The sequence below is a fragment of the Microcaecilia unicolor genome, chromosome 3 (genome assembly GCF_901765095.1).
Source record: "Microcaecilia unicolor chromosome 3, aMicUni1.1, whole genome shotgun sequence".
NCBI classification, from domain to species: domain Eukaryota; kingdom Metazoa; phylum Chordata; class Amphibia; order Gymnophiona; family Siphonopidae; genus Microcaecilia; species Microcaecilia unicolor.
This window is the reverse complement of record NC_044033.1, coordinates 239429055-239445517: the sequence shown is the minus strand read 5'-3', so window position 1 is coordinate 239445517 and position 16463 is coordinate 239429055. Positions and strand designations below refer to the sequence as shown.

General features: G+C 45.2%; 1 protein-coding gene across 1 annotated transcript in view; it reads left to right on the top strand.

Moving 5' to 3' along the window:
- LOC115464482 (vomeronasal type-2 receptor 26-like) overlaps nt 1-16463 on the top strand; it is a 70197-nt gene that overhangs the window by 17842 nt on the left and 35892 nt on the right. Inside the window, exons 4-5 of the mRNA XM_030194856.1 lie at nt 3963-4751; nt 8460-8687. Coding sequence (XP_030050716.1) covers nt 3963-4751; nt 8460-8687 — 1017 coding nt within the window. The remainder of the gene's footprint in view (nt 1-3962; nt 4752-8459; nt 8688-16463) is intronic.

The following is a 16463-nucleotide window of genomic DNA, read 5'->3' as shown; positions in this document are numbered from 1 at the left end:
CGTTTTCTCTCAGCTGCCGCTTCAGGGGTCTTCTTCAAAACAGGATGAGACAAAAGTTTCCCACGATACTGATGAAGAGTCATAGAAAGATCAAGAACAACGATGGAGCTGGACCCCAGCTGGGTCAGCTGGGCGGGGGTTCTTGCCAGGCTCATGGCCTTTGCAATGTCAGGTTCTCAGGTTCAGAGCCCGCGGGGCCGGGCTCTGGAGCAAACGTGAGCCCTTGGGCTGCTGACAAGGAGCGACAGCAGCAGGCAAAACCCACCAACCAACACTGGGCAAGCACACTGGCACCGGCAGGACTGCAGGTACCGCCCAGCGAGCCAGAACACACAGACTGGAATCCCCCGGACAGGAGGACACAGGACTGGAACACTGGACTGGAACACTGGACTGACACACACCGGACTGGAACACACACCGGACCGGAACACACTGGACTGGAGCACACCGGACTGGAACACACACCGGACTGGAACACACTGGACTGGTCCGTACAGCTTCACCTGCACTTAGCCACTGCCCCCCCCCAAGGGTTGAGCCCTTGGGTTCAAATGGCCAGCAGGACTTACCGGATACCGGATGACACAGGGACCAGGACTGGAAACAGAAGTACTCCTAAATCCTAAACTGACCTAAGAGCTCCCAAGCCCTAAACCAGCAGAAGTGTTCCTAACAGCAAAATAACAAAAGGACTTCCTCAGCCCTATACTAACAGGAGTGCCCCTAGGTACTGACCTAACACAGGTGCTCTGAGCACCAAGCTACAGAAGCTCTACAACTCTAAACTAACTAGGGTGCTCCCACGCACCAAACAACCAGAAGAGCTCCTAGCACTAAAAGGGAAGACAGGGGAGCCACCAGGGAAAAAAAAGGGAAGCTAAACACGAAGCCAAAAGTGCTTCCAAAGCACCAAACACAAACAGCAAAGACTGCAATGCTCCTAATAGCACCAACACCAGAAGTACTTCTAACAGCAAAATCTGCAGTGTTCCTAACAACACCAAACCCTGAAGTACTTCTATCAGCAACAGAACTTCCAAAGCCCTACACACAGCAATGCTTCCAAAACCAAGAGGGAAAAGCAGGGGAACCACAAGGGAAAAGCAGGAAAGCTAAACACACAGTCACCAGTGCACACTGCACTAACACTAACCTGGACCTTTAGCAAAAGCAAGCAGGGAAACTAGACACAAAGTCAGAAGTGCACACTGCACCACCCTACCTAAAGCAAACGTTGCAAAGGCCCTGAAGGAAAGAACACCACTTCCTTATCAAGGCCCTCCCAGATGATGTCACACTCCCTAGATCCAGGCATACAGCACACAGAAACCCAGAGAGGCCCAACCCACACCAATGCAGCACCGTGAAGCACTTGAAGCCAGTACACCCAAAGAGAGGTAGAGCTAACTCAGTCCACACACACAGCTGTAGTAAAGTGAAACAATTAGAGTCATGCTGCTGGAAGCTGCCAGCATAGAGAGAGAGAGCTAGCTCAGAAAAGACAGACAAAAGAAACAGAAGCCAGCTAAGAAGCTGACCCCCAGGAAAAAGGTAAGTTTGTGAGGGGTTCTGACCACAATCATAACACTGCCAAAAGAATGGAGCATTCTGTTTTGAAAAATAAACTTTCATAATTACAAATTTATGTTCTTTCTGGAAAGATACCAACAAAGCAGCTCTTTTAAGTAATAGGTTCCTGAGAAGACTCAAGATACCTAGACAAATCTAAACTATCTGGGCATTTTTGAATTAAATACATTTTATGAAGTTCTAAGGGAGCCAAAAAATGTGTAACACAAATTTAAAAACTGTAAATTTAGGGCCCTAGACATGTTCTCCAAGGACTCCATTTGTAAATGAATGGCTAGACAATGATTGGTAATAGCAAAAACAGCTGATTGAGCAGAAGTCATCTGAGATTCCATCTTGTCTAACCGTTGTTCAAATATAAGTGTAGACTCATGGACATTAAATTTCACAACAGTTTCCTCTGTAAACTTCACAAAGGAAGATACATTTTCCTGCAGTGATTTATGCATTTTATTAATTGCTTCCAGCAAATCTTTTAATGAAACGTCCTGTTGATTTGTCTCAACAGAGGAAATAGGAGTAGACACTAAAAAAGAAACTGATGGAGGTATCTTAATTTGGGCAGTCTGTCCAATCCCCTTACCAGAAATTGAGGAATTGAGAGAAGGGACTCCTTGTGGGGGTCAAACCCGTAAGGTCTGCAGCATCCTGTCCTCTAAGAACATTAGCCGACTTTTACAAAACAGCAGGTTTTGATGGTGGAGTTCGGACCCTAAAAGAAAGGGAGACATTGGGAGAAAAAGGCAAACTCATAGACTTTGAAGGTAAAGCCGGCATTGCAACTTTAATGTGCTGCTCCATAGGTCCCTTTTTAGCAACAGATTGTAGAGTCCTGTCTTTGCCCCCTTTCCATTTTCCCTTGGAGGGGAGCAGAGTGACATGCTTCTTGTTCCTCCCAGGCTCTGAAGGGGCTACAAAGGTGTGAGACCTGCCACTTTGGTCACGCCCCTTTGGTGCATGCCAACCGTTATGAACCACGGGCTACGGGCCACAGCAAGGATGTTATCATTTAATCAGGATGTAGGACCCCACACCGGACAAGCTGGAACAGGCAATCACCTCAATGCCTGATGTCAGAAGGCAGTGGATAAATTGGTCTCACAGGTTCTCCCTTATTTAAGGTTCCTAACATTTTAACCTATTTTTAGTGAAACATAGAGGGGCATTTTCCAAAGGGACGTCCAAGTTGCGATTTGGATGTCCTTGCAAAAGTCCCAATCCAGGGGCTGAGAAACCCATATTTTTGAAACAAGATGGACGTCCATCTTTCATTTCAAAAATACCGTCAGGGACGTCCAAATCCTTAAATTTGGATGTCCCTAGATTTGGACATCCCTAGAAATGGACGCTTCTGATTTTCAGCGATTTTCGAAACCAAAGACGTCACATGTCAAAATGCAAGCCATTTGGTTGTGGGAGGAGCCAGCATTTGTAGTGCACTGGTGCCCCTGACATGCCAGGACACCAACCAGGCACCCTAGGGGACACTGCAGTGGACTTCATAAATTGCTCCCAGGTACATAACTCCCTTACCTTGTGTATTGAGCCCCCCCCAACCCTCCCCCCCCAAACCCACTACCCCCAACTGTACACTACTACCATAGTCCTTACCAGTGAAGAGGGGCACCTAGATGTGGGTACAGTGGGTTTGTGGTGGATTTTGGAGGGCTCGCTGTTTCCTCCACAAATGTAACAGTTAGGGGGGATGGGCCTGGGTCTGCCTGTCTGAAGTGCACTGCAGTACCCACTAAAACTGCTCCAGGGATCTGCATGCGCTGTCATAGACCTGAGTATGACATCTGAGGCTGGCATAGAAGGTGGCATGACATATTTTTAAAGATGTTTTTTAAGGGTGGGAGGGGGTTAATGACCACTGAGGGAGTAATGGGAGGTCATCCCCTATTCTCTCAGGTGGTCATATGGTCATTTTGGGCACCTTTTTGTGCCTTATTCATAAGAAAAACACGACCGGGTGAAAATGTCCAAGTGTTCGTCAGGGATGTCCTTGTTTTTTTCGATTATGGGTCAAAGATGTCCAAGTGTTAGGTAAGCCCAAGTCCTGCCCTCGCTATGCCTCTGACACTCCCCCTTGAACTTTGGACATCCTTGCAACGGACTGCAGTTGGTGACGTTCCAAATCGGGTTTCAATTGTACCGATATGGACGACACTGGGAGAAGGACGTCCATCTTCCGTTTTATGTCGAAAGATGGACGTCCTCTTTCGAAAATGAGCCCAATAGAATCCTAAGTTTTCTGCTGAAAAATCACCAAAATGTAGGAGCTTAAATGTTTGTAGTAGTTATTTAAGATGTGATCTCACTGTAGTAAAGATGATGATGTACTAATTGCTGTTACTATTTTTGAACAGATCAGTTTCATGTCACAGAGTCTTCTAATGAGTGACACAGTTAAGTTTCCTTTTTTATACCGGACTGTCCCCAATGAACTGCATCTCTGTGCTGGGATTATCAGGTTACTGAAGCATTTTGGCTGGACCTGGGTTGGTATCATTTCATCCAATGATTATAGCAGCCTCAGGGCAATTCAGATCCTGAAAGAAGGGATTGAGCAGAATGGTGGCTGCATTGCATTCATAGAAACCTTCAATGTGAACAATTCCATGATAACAGAGGAAATATTTCAAATAGAATCCAAAATCTACAAGTCATCAGTTAATGTGATCATTCTATATGCTAACGCAGAAAATAAATTCTATCTACTCATTTCTATGTTGATCTTTCGGATGGTCTGGATCACCAAAACTGAACTGAATTTGCCCTTTAAAGCTGAAGATGCAACTTATATAATGAACAACACCTTGTCATTTTCAATTGTAAAGAAGAAGATCCCAAGCTTTGCAAAATTTATCCAGGAGGTGAACTTTACCCTGCTTCCAAGTGATGATCACACTAAGATGTGGTGGACGGGCCTGTGTGACAGCCAGTGTCCGAAATACATCAAAAGATCCTGCAGTTCTGATGTAAACTTGTCACAAATTCTACCCTGTAACATCGACTACTTTGGGAACAGCAATAGTGTGTATAACGCTGTGTATGCCCTGGCACACGCACTGAATGACATGCTCATGTCTGGCTCTAGAAACAACACCACAAGGAGCAGAGAAATGTGGAAATTATCTGATTATTTGCCATGGAAGGTAACATCATTTGTTATGTTGTGTTGTTCAGAAGAAAGAGAAAGTGAGACAAAGCAAAATGTGAAAGCCTTTGAGGAAAAGGAGGCCGAGTGCAATGGAGACTCTATGATCCCAGAGAGACACTTAATCCACATGATCACAGAGTATTTTTCATGATAAGATCCTTTTCAAGAAGAATAGCTATAGATGTGGGGAAAGAATTGGGGAAAGCCTACAAAGCATGGCTAATGTTATTCTTTTCACCTTTTTGCCACATATACCCCCTAATTCTATATTAAGTGCTAAAAAAATGTGTGTTCAAATAAGTTTCAATTAACATGTACACACGTACATTTAAGCATGGGATCTGCATCCAAATTTTACACATGAGTCAGAAAAGGGGGTGTGGAAATGGGAGGATCATGGGCAGATACCTGCGTGACGTTTAGTTATGAAGGTACCTATAGAATGAGGGAGCCCCGTGCCTAAATATAATCACAAAGTATTCATATAAATATATCAAATTTTCATCACAATTCCTGTTGATAGACATATAAACATTATTTTTATTATCCGGGGATCTTCAGATTTCTCAAGAATTTGACATGGCCAGGTTTCGTTAGACTTCTTCAGGGAAGAGGCTTGCTTCTCTATATTCACTATCGCATCTCAAAAAAATGGGATATGAATATGGAGAAGCAAGCCTCTTCTCTCAAGAAGTCTCACGAAACCAGGCCATGTCAACAGTACATAACAGCCCCTATGACAGCTTCAGATGTTATGGCCAGTCCTATTAGAGCAGCAAGCAGGTTCCTGGAATAGCCTACTGGTGAGGACAGTGAACTATAGAGAAGATGACTCCCATAATCCACTCTAACTATTACGTGTAGTGGAAAGTGTCAGCATCCCCAAAACCCCTCAAAACCTACTGCGGTCATAAAAGCTATTGTAGTGGTTTATAGTTGGGTACAGTAAGTTTTTTTGTGGGTTTTGAAGGGCTCATCATACAATAAAAGGGGGGTAATGATGAGATGTGTACCTAGGACCTTTTATGTGAAGTCTATGCAGTGCCCCCTTGTGTGCCCCACTGCTCTGCTGGGAAGACTGTGTGGCCAGTCTTCTAGGAAAGCTGACTTCTCCTATGTCCCAATGGCTTGATTTTGTGCAGTTTTAATTTGATTTTTTTTTTAATGGTCCAAAAAAGATAGATGTAATATGAACAACATCATCTAGAAAATGGTCATTTTCAAAGAAAAAAGAAGGTTTTTTTGGTTTGTAAATGGTAATTTTTATTACTTGATTTTTGGATGTTTTCAGCAAAATGTCCAAAGTCAGATTTAGATGTCGTATTGAAAATGCCCCTCTATTTATCCTGGCAAATTGCTTTGACAATCACCCTAGGTATCACTAGCTTTTGTCCCTCTCTTTCTTTCCCATTTCTCTGTTCTTCTATTTCTTTAGTTATCTCCAGTTTTTCAGACTATGAAATATAAATAAGCATGTATCAGAAATCAGATTTTAAATATCTGATTCTAGTATAGCTCTCTCTATATATTTTTCTATATTTTCATAATGATAATCATACTGTCACCTGGTATTGATAGGCCAGTGATTCACACCTTCTTGTCCTTTTTTTTTTCAAGAAACAGAACAGAGAGGGTCCAAAGCACAAACCATAATCCAAAACAGAAAACAAAGTATTAAAAAGTGGATCAAGTCCTTTTATTCCACACATAGATTGACCTTGTATGTCAAAAACTCAATCTTGTACATCAATGACCCGACTTTCTGGAATTGTCAGAATAGTGCTTGGACAAGGTCCTACTTCTTGCCTTGAACTTGGATATGTTCACAAGGGATTTGTGACTTCTAAGGACCCCTGAAGCAGGCGCTGTACACCAAAACAGGGCCTGTGTTGGGTCATTGATGTACAAGATTGAGTTTTTGACATAAAGTGTGGAATAAAAGGACTTGTCCCATTTCTGAAGGTTCTTGGCACTTCTTTTTATGTTTTGTCTTTTTTTCAATTACTATTCAGTCTGGTATAATATGTGATAAGGGGTTTTAGGATACAAATGGACAAACATCTGACACACATTAAACATAATTTAATAGTTGTTTTAAGATAAGAATAAGCAGGTGTGAATCATTAACTAGTAAACTGCAGGTGAAAGTAGAGTTAAAGAGAAATGTCTGTAAAGAAAAAAAAGCAGTAATGCCAGTAGTAATCAACACCTTTGGTGCAATCCCCAGTAACCTGTACTACTATCTAAACACAGTAGGCCAGGGGTGGGAAACCACAGTCCTCAAGGTCCACAACCCAGTCGAGTTTTCAGGATTTCCACAATGAATATGCATATAGTGGAAGCAGTACATGTAAATCAATCCCTTGCATATTCATTGTGGAAAACTTGAAAACCTGACTGGATTGTGGATCTCGAGGACTGTGATTGCCTTCCCCAATAAAATTTCCAGATGTCGACTTCAAAAAAACAGCACTACTTGGCACAAACCATATCCTACGACAATACCTCTAGGTGTCTTATGGCTCTTGGAAAGGGTCCAATACCTAGAGAACTACATCCAGTCTCTAAAATCTGGTAGACTATCAGGCTCATTTTCGAAAGAGGACGCCCATCTTTCGACACAAATCGGAAGATGGGCGTCCTTCTCACAGGGTCGTCCAAATCGGTATAATCGAAAGCCGATTTTGGACATCCCCAACTGCTTTCCGTTGTAGGGACGGCCAAAGTTCACAGGGGCATGTCGGAGGCGTAGCGAAGGCGGGACTTGGGTGTGCCTAACACTTGGACATCCTCAACCCATAATGGACAAAACAAGGATGCCCCCGACGAACACTTGGATGACTTTACCTGGTTGTGTTTTTCTTACGACTAAGCCACAAAAAGGTGCTCAAATTGACAAGATGACCACCGGAGAAAATCAGGGAAGACCTCCCGTTACTCCCCCAGTGGTCACTAACCCCCTCCCACCCTCAAAAAACATCTTTAAAAATATTGATTGTCAGCCTCTATGCCAGCCTCAGATGTCATACTCAGGTCCATCACAGCAGTATGCAGGTCCCTGGATCAGTTTTAGTGGGTGCAGTGCACTTCAGGCAGGCGGAGCCATCCCCATCCCCCCCTACCTGTTATGTTTGTGGAGGAAACAGCGAGTCTTCCAAAACCCACCACAAACCCACTGTACCCACATCTAGGTGCCCCCCTTCACCCATAAGGGCTATGGTACTGGTGTACATTTGGGGGGCTCAGCACACAAGGTAAGGAAGCTATGTACCTGGGAAGCAATTTATGAAGTTCACTGCAGTGCCCCCTAGGGTGCCTGGTTGGTGTCCTGGAATGTCAGGGGAACCAGTGTACTACGAATTCTGGCTCCTCCCATGACCAAATGGCTTGCATTTGGTCGTTTCCGAGATGGATGTCCTTGGTTTCGATTATTGCCAAAAATCAAAAACAACCAAGTCTGGGGACGACCAAATTTCAGGATTTGGACATCCCTGACCGTATTATCGAAACAAAAGATGGACATCCATCTTGTTTCAAAAATATGGGTTTCCCCGCCCCTGGTTGGGTATGTTCTGCAAGGACGTCCTCATGAAAACTTGGACATCCCTTTCGATTATGCCCCTCCATATATATGAGCAGAAGTATGTTTGAACTTGGCAGTTAACTTGACAGATAAGTTCACTATTGAAATTATCATTTTTAGCTTCATCATTATCTGAAGAACGTCATCTTTAAGAACAATCTGGATGAAGAGATCTTTTTTGATGAGAATAGAGACCTGAACACTGGCTACAATATTATAAACCTGTTGTATCTTCCCAATGGAGCAGTGCATCATGAAATTGTTGGAAGTTATAATCCTTATGCTTCCCAAGGACAAGATTTCATCATCAATGAGAAGGCAATTGTATGGGAGAGTTCATTCACCCAGGTCAGATTTAAGAAAGATTAGAAAAATGAGGAAAGGCACTGGATCATGTTGCATCATGCATGTTGTTAACTGCAGCTGTGCAACTGGATTATCTCAATTTTAAAAGAAGCAGAAATAATAAAGCTGTAGACCTTGCAAATAGGTTTTGAATTGATAAAGGTATGAATATTTATGTTCAGAGAAAATTGAGAATAACAACAATTCTGAAAGAGGATATTAGGGTCAAAAAGAGACTAGATTAGACAGGAGAAGGCCAGTTTTCAAACTGATTTAGTTGACTAACCTGCTTATAATCGAACGAGAAAAACGCCCAAGTTCCGACCTAAATCGGGAGATGGACGTTTATCTCACAAAAACGAATAACGCGGTATAATCGAAAGCCGAACTTGGACGTTTTCAACTGCACTCCATCGCGGAAGCGTGCAAAGTTGACGGGGGCGTGTCGGATGCGTGGTGAAGGCGGGACTGGGGCATGGTTATCACCCGAACAGAGATGGGCGCCTTTCGCCGATAATGGGAAAAAAGTATGCGTTTGTAGCTAGAATTTAGGGCACTTTTCCTGGACCCTGTTTTTTCACGAATAAGGCCCCAAAAACTGCCCTAAATGACCAGATTACCACCAGAGGGAATCGGGGATGACCTCCCCTGACTCCCCCATTGGTCACTAACCCCCTCCCACCACAAAAAATGATGTTTCACAACTTTTTATTTTCACCCTCAAATGTCATACCCACCTCCCTGGCAGCAGTATGCAGGTCCCTGGAGCAGTTGTTAGGGGGTGCAGTGGACTTCAGGCAGGTGGACCCAGGCCCTTCCCCCCCTACCTGTTATAATTGTGCTGCTTAATGCTTAGTCGTCCAACCCCCCCAAAACCCACTGTACCCACATGTAGGTGCCCCCCTTCACCCCTTAGGGCTATAGTAATGGTGTAGACTTGTGGGCAGTGGGTTTTGAGGGGGATTTGGGAGCTCTTTTACCTTTTTTATTGTTTTTGTAAAAGTGCCCCCTAGGGTGCCCGGTTGGTGTCCTGACATGTGAGGGGGACCAGTGCACTACGAATCCTGGCCCCTCCCACGAACAAATGCCTTGGATTTATTCGTTTTTGAGCCGGGCGCTTTCATTTTCCATTATCGCTGAAAAGCAAAAACGCCCAGCTCACAAATTGTCAAATAAAACATGGACGTCTATTTTTTTTTTTTAATACGGTTCGGCCTACCCCTTCACAGACCAATTCTCGGAGATAAACGCCCATGGAGATAGACGTTTTCGTTCGATTATGCCCCTCTAAGTAAAGACTTAGCTAGAAAGACCAAAGCGTTTGAAAATTGCTAGTTAATCTTCAATATGCGCCAAACATTAGCTGTTCAAATTCCAGTCAGTCCAGGGGGTATAATTGAGTTAAAATCAGTGGTGTGCTGGAGCCGGCTCACACCGGCTCGCAAGAGCCGGTTGTTAAATTTTCTTCCGGCTTGCGAGCCAGTTGTTGAAAATTGCGAGCTGGCTCTGGCTCTCCTTCTTCCCTCCTCCCTCCCTCCGGATCCGCCTCACCGCCCGCTTGTTTTTTGAATTCTTCGAGGCAGGCAATCTTGCCTGCCCGCTTCCAGCGCTGACTGTCCCCCGCTGCCGGTTCACGCTTTAAAAATGGCCGCCAAGACTTTCAGAGGTGGCCTCGCGAGACTTCTGCTGAAGTCTCGGCGGCCATTTTGAAGCGCAAATCGGCAGCGGGGGACAGTCAGCGCTGGAAGCGGGCAGGCAAGACTGCCTGCCCCGAAGAATTCAAAGAACAAGCGGGCGGTGAGGGACCAGATCGGGAGGGAGGGAGGGAGGGAGGAGAAAAGTTCGCCAAACAACTCGGGAGGGGATGGCAGGGGGGAAAAGGGAGTCGCTGCTGGGCATGGGTGGATGGAGGGGGTCGCTGGGTATGCGTGCAGGGCAGGGGAGAGGAGGGTCACTGCTGGACATGGGTGCAGGGCAGGGCAGAGGAGGGTCGCTGGGTATGGGTGCATGCAGGGCAGGGGAGAGGAGGGTCACTGCTGGACATCTGGGTGCATGCAGGGCAGGGGAGAGGAGGGGAGAGAGAAGAAATGCTGGACATGGATGGAGGGTAGAGAAGAGTGAGGAAGGAGATGAGATGAGGGAAAAGGAAGAGAGGAGAAAAACTGTACATGGATGAAGAAAATAGGCAGAAGCTGAGGACCAGAAATGAAGAAGAAAGGAGAAAAGGAAAGAAATAAATGGAAAGGAAGCCCTGGAAACGGAGTTAAGAGGACAGATAGCAGCAGAATCGGATACTGGGCCAGCATGATCAGAAAAACAGTCACTAGACAACAAAGGTATAAAAAAAATCATTTTATTTTCATTATAGTGTTTGGAATATGTTCACTTTGAGAATCAGGTGGTCAACATTAAAAGTTTATATTTATTTATTTATGGCATTTTATCGCACATTAAACATGAATTAGATTGGAACCTGGGATCATTTAATTTTTTTTCCTGGAGGAATGCATTGCCACACCCCCCAGGCTCTCTCCCCGGCCATAGCCAGCTCTGCAATTTGGGGGGGGGCGCAGAGGGGGACCAGGGAGAGAGCCTGTTGTTAAACATTTACCAGCACACCACCGGTTAAAATGGTCATATTGTCAGTGCAAGATTCTTAATCAATCAGGCTTAGATATTGTAATAGAAAGCCTAAATCTACACAGAGTACCCTCCATCGGGACTGATTGATAAATTCTGGTGAGTGTAGAGATGCATGGGCTGACATCCCAGCACTACAATTATCCCTGTTCCCTCCCATCCGTAAAGGAAACATAGGGGAATGCCAGATCTTTGTGATCCTGTCTCTCTCTCTCCTGTAGAACTTTGTAAGATTAGCTATTTAACTGCTAACCCCATGTGATAACCCTCTCTTCCAGCAATTGCAAAATATAATCAGCCATTTTTTTTATTACATTTGTACCCCACACTTTCCCACTCATAGCAGGTTCAATGTGGCTTACATATTATATACAGGTACTTATTTGTACCTGGGGCAATGGAGAGTTAAGTGACTTGCCCAGAGTCACAAGGAACTGTCTGTGCCTGCAGTGGGAATTGAACCCAGTTCCCCAGGGCCAAAGTCCACCACTCTAACCACTAGGCCACTCCTCCACTTATTCTACTCTTCTGCCAGCTAGGCCTGCAATGCTGCTATGGCAATAATGAGGCAGCTTGGGCAAAGAAATCATATTAATTTTAACTTTTCAGTCCTGTAAAGTGAAGGAATGCCATCTGGGTTTAATTTGCTCAGAAGTTTAGCTTTTGCTAGACTAGAGGTTAGAAAGGTCAGAGAGAAGTAATTATTTACCACATCTGGATACCATTATAAGCAAGGCATATTGCAGGCATTTTAAAGGATTAGGCTAATGCTGGTTAGAAGGAGATAGTTTAAATAATTCTAGGTGAGTTAGATTTTGTCTTATAAGGAATTCTGATTTCTGCTTATTTTAGAATATGTTTTATTCTGTGTAATTAATAAGTTCTATTTGTATGTAGAATATCTTTTAAATCTAGTGGCTGACTTTTCAAGTGAGCTTTGTCTGCAGTTTAAAGAGGTCATCATCTGGTTTGAATTATCCACAGTCCTAGCGAGTTCTGTGTAGGAAGCTAATAGGTGAAAGAGGTCAGGGAAAGTCAACTCTTTTCTCCTTGATTAATTATAGCTAAGTATAGGACTGGTCCTGAAAGTAATAAATGTCTGTGTGCCATTAAACAAGACTGGCCCTTGACCCCTTAATGAATACCAGAGTCCAGTTAGCAGTTAGTATGAAGTTAGCTGGAAACCTAAGAATTTAATAATAATAATAAAATGCAAGAGATAGGTGCCACATTGTCTAGTGTGAGAGGCCCCAGGTCATAGGTCAGTTTAGGAAATATCAAACCTATGTAACTGATATTTTTAATAAATGTATAGAGATAATTAGTTCAAGACAGGGTAATCAACCTATTCTTTACCATCTGGTGAGAAAGGGGGGCTAGAGAGGTGTAAGACCCTATATAACTGAGAGCAGAAGCAGCTTACGTCAGAAGAAGAGAAGGAGCGGAGACAGAAGCCACAAGACACAGAGAGCTGAGAAAGAGAAGAAGAGAGCTAGAGCTGATGTCCTACTTTGTTTGCTGGCAAATAAAGAAGATTTCTCTCTCATTCTGGTGTGTGGTGTTTGACTCCTGAAGTACCACAGATCCTGCTAACAATAGTGGTAATTCCTGCAACAATAACACTAGCAGTCATGCTGCATGGCATGGTGATACAAGGGAACAGAGAGTCAGGCACTGGTGGTTTTCGTAGGATCTAAGGATGGTTAAAGTGGTGCAGAGGGTCTGGATTAAAGGGAGCAGATTCACAAAGCATTAGTGCAGCTTTTTTTAAAGTTAATTTCATTTTTAAGGGACCCCTTTAGTTAGCTGTGGTAAAAAGGGGCCTAAACTAGCATCAGCGCATCTTTTTGATGTGCATTGAGGCCTCCTTTGTTATAGAGGTAAAAGGCTGTCTGTTTTGTTGAAAAGAAATGACTGTGAACCATGTCATGGTTGTGGCCGTGCCCCTGCGTCCAGACTCACCCTTTTTCCAGTGATTTGGCTCTGTGGCTTCTCTGAACTGTCTTGTCCCTGCACTGATGCATCTGCTGCCTGGTGTTCCTGCATCCAAGCCTCGCTCTGGTTTCCCTGTTATCCAAGCCTCACTGCAGTCTATTCAAGCCTCATTCCAAGTTGTGACATCATCAGCAAAGTCCTTTATAATGCACCTTGGAACTTTTACGCTTTGCAAAGTTGCCAGGTGGGCGGTTTTCCCGCCCAATTGGGCGGGTTTTCACCTTTGTCTGCGGGTTGCGGGAATTGGGCGGTTTTCCCGTGGCCGCACTGCGGGATTGGGCTGTTTTCCCGCGGCTGCGGATTCCCGCAGTATAATTGGTCCAATTTGGATGAAAACTAATCATGGACCAATTAGAAGCCTAGCGGGAGGGGCGAGAGGCGGGCTGCAGGCTTCATTTAAAAGCCTGCAGCAACATTTCCCCCTCCCCCCTTTCACTCTCCTCTCTCCTGCTGCTCCTTCTTTCTTGGCGGGCCAGGCGGCGCGCTGAGCAGCTAAGACCTGGCCGCTTGAGGCTGAGCCGAGAAAGGTGCGCGCCATGGCCGATGGAGTGAATGGCTCCCCCAGTCTGGTCAGGAGCCAAGAGCTAAAGAAATCCCTCTCTCGGCCAGCATGGAAACGGAAAAAGCGACCAAAAACTACGGGGTGGTGGAGGACATGGAGTGGAAGGCAGCAGGACTGGACAGAAGTAAGTGCTGTGGATTGCATTGACAATACGGGGGTGGGAGACTGCGCGCAGGCAGCACTTGGACTGGCTCCTTTGCCCTCACAATTGCCAGCACTAGAACCTGTTTCCATCCCGGCAGCCTGCCTCATCCCACCTTCCCCTGCCACCGCTTTGTGCCCCAGCACCCGGCGTGTTTCTGTTGTTCTCCATGCGATCTTACCCGCAGGGTTTAAATCGACGCAGGCAGGGCCACCCATGGTCGGACTCGGAGCGGAGGCGACGTCAGAGAGTGTTAATGACGTCGTTGGAGGCGGGGTTAATGACGTCATTGGAGGCGGGGTTAATGACGTCCGGGGCGGGGTTTGATTTTGTGCGGTTTGGGACTGGTTTGGGGCTGGTTTTGGGCGGGGAAAATTTTTTTAAACCTGGCAACCCTGACGCTTTGCCTTTGCAAGAGGTCTCTAAACCTTTTCTTTGTGTTCCCTGTTTAGATACAATTCCTGCTTGACTTTATTCCTGCATTCCTTGATTCCTGCCTAGCTTTGTTCCTGTGAGTCTTGATCCTGAAGCTTTAGTCCTGTGTATTCTTGTTCCTGCTTACCTGAGTCTTGTACCTGAAAGTCTTGCTTCTGTGCACCTGTTTCTGAAGCTTTACTTCTGTGTAAATCTTGTCTCTGCATACTTGTGTTTCTATGAGTCTTGTATCTGAAAGCCTTGATCCTGAACCATGTTCCTGAAAGCCTTGCTTTTGCAAACCTTGTTTATAAATGCCTTATTCTTGTATGCCTTGATTCCTGCCTGGCTTTGTTCCTGTGAGTCTTGTCCCTGAATTCTTGTTCCTGTATGTCTTGCTTCTGAATCTTGTTCCTGAAAGCCTGGCTCTTGTTACAGCCAAACCCTGCTCTTGGTTTCTGTTACAGTTTGACTCTACTTACATAGTAGATGACGGCAGAAAAAAGACCTGCACGGTCCATCCAGTCTGCCCAACAAGACAAGTCATGTGTGCTACTTTTTGTGTATACCCTACTTTGATTTGTACCTGTGCTTTTCAGGGCACAGACCGTATAAGTCTGCCCAGCACTATCCCCGCCTCCCAACCACCAGCCCCGCCTCCCACCACCAGCTCTGGCACAGAGCGTATAAGTCTGCCCAGCACTATCCACGCCTCCCTACCTCCAGTCCCGCCTCCCACCACCGGCTCTGGCACAGACCGTATAAGTCTGCCCAGCACTATCCCTGCCTCCCAACCTCCAGTCCTGCCTCTCACCACCGGCTCTGGCACAGACTGTATAAGTCTGCCCAGCACTATCCCTGCCTCCCACCACCGGCTCAGGCAGACCGTATATGTCTGCCCAGCACTATCCCCGCCTCCCAACCTCCAGCCCCGCCTCCCACTACCGGCTCTGCTATCCAATCTCGGTTAAGCTCCTGAGGATCCATTCCTTCTGAACAGGATTCCTTTATGTTTATCCCACGCATGTTTGAATTCCGTTACCGTTTTCATCTCCACTTCTGGCTCCTGCTTTAGTCTAGCCCTGCTCTTGACTCTTGCTACAGTTAAATCCTGTTCTTGCTTTCTGCTATTGCCAAACTCTGTTTCTGCTTTCTGCTAAAGCCAAAGCTCCATTCCTGGCTCCTGCTATAGCCAAAGCTCTGTTCCTGGCTCCTGCTACAGCCAAAGCTCTGTTCCTGCCTCCTGATTCCTGTTTCTGCCAAGCTAAGTCTGTTCCTCATGCCAAGCCAAGTCTGTTCCTGATTCCTGTTCCTGTCAAGCTAAACCTGTTCTTGATTCCTGATCCTGCCCAGCTAAGTCTGTTCCTGATTCCTGATCCTGCCAAGCCTAGTCTGTTCCTGGTTCCTGTTCCTGGCAAGCCAAGTCTTGCTACTGCTTTGTCTATAGTATAGCTTCTGTTTGTTCATGTTGCCCAGCTGTGCTGCTGCAGTGTGCTGCTGCGGCTAAGAAAGCAAATAGAATGTTAGATATTATTAGGAAAGGAATGTAAAACAAAATTGAGGATGTTATAATGCCTTTGTATTGCTCCATGGTGCGACCACACCTCGAATATTGTGTTCAACTCTGGTCGCCGCATCTCAAAAAAGATATAGTGGAATTAGAAAAGGTAAAGAGAAGGGCGATGAAAATGATAAAGGGGATGGGACGACTTCCCTGAGGACAGGCTAAAGCGGCTAGGGCTCTTCATCTTGGAGAAAAGACGGCTGAGGGGAGATATGATAGAGGTCTATAAAATAATGAGTGGAGTGGAACGGGTAGATGTGAAGCGTCTGTTTACGCTTTCCAAAAATACTAGGACTAGGGGGCATGTGATAAAGCTACAATGTAGTAAATTTAAAACAAATTGGAGAAATCTTTTCTTCACTCAACGTGTAATTGGGCTCTGGAATTCGTTGCCAAAGAATGTGGTAAAGGTGGTTAGCTTAGTAGAGTTTAAAAAAGGTTTGGACAGCTTCCTAAAGGAAA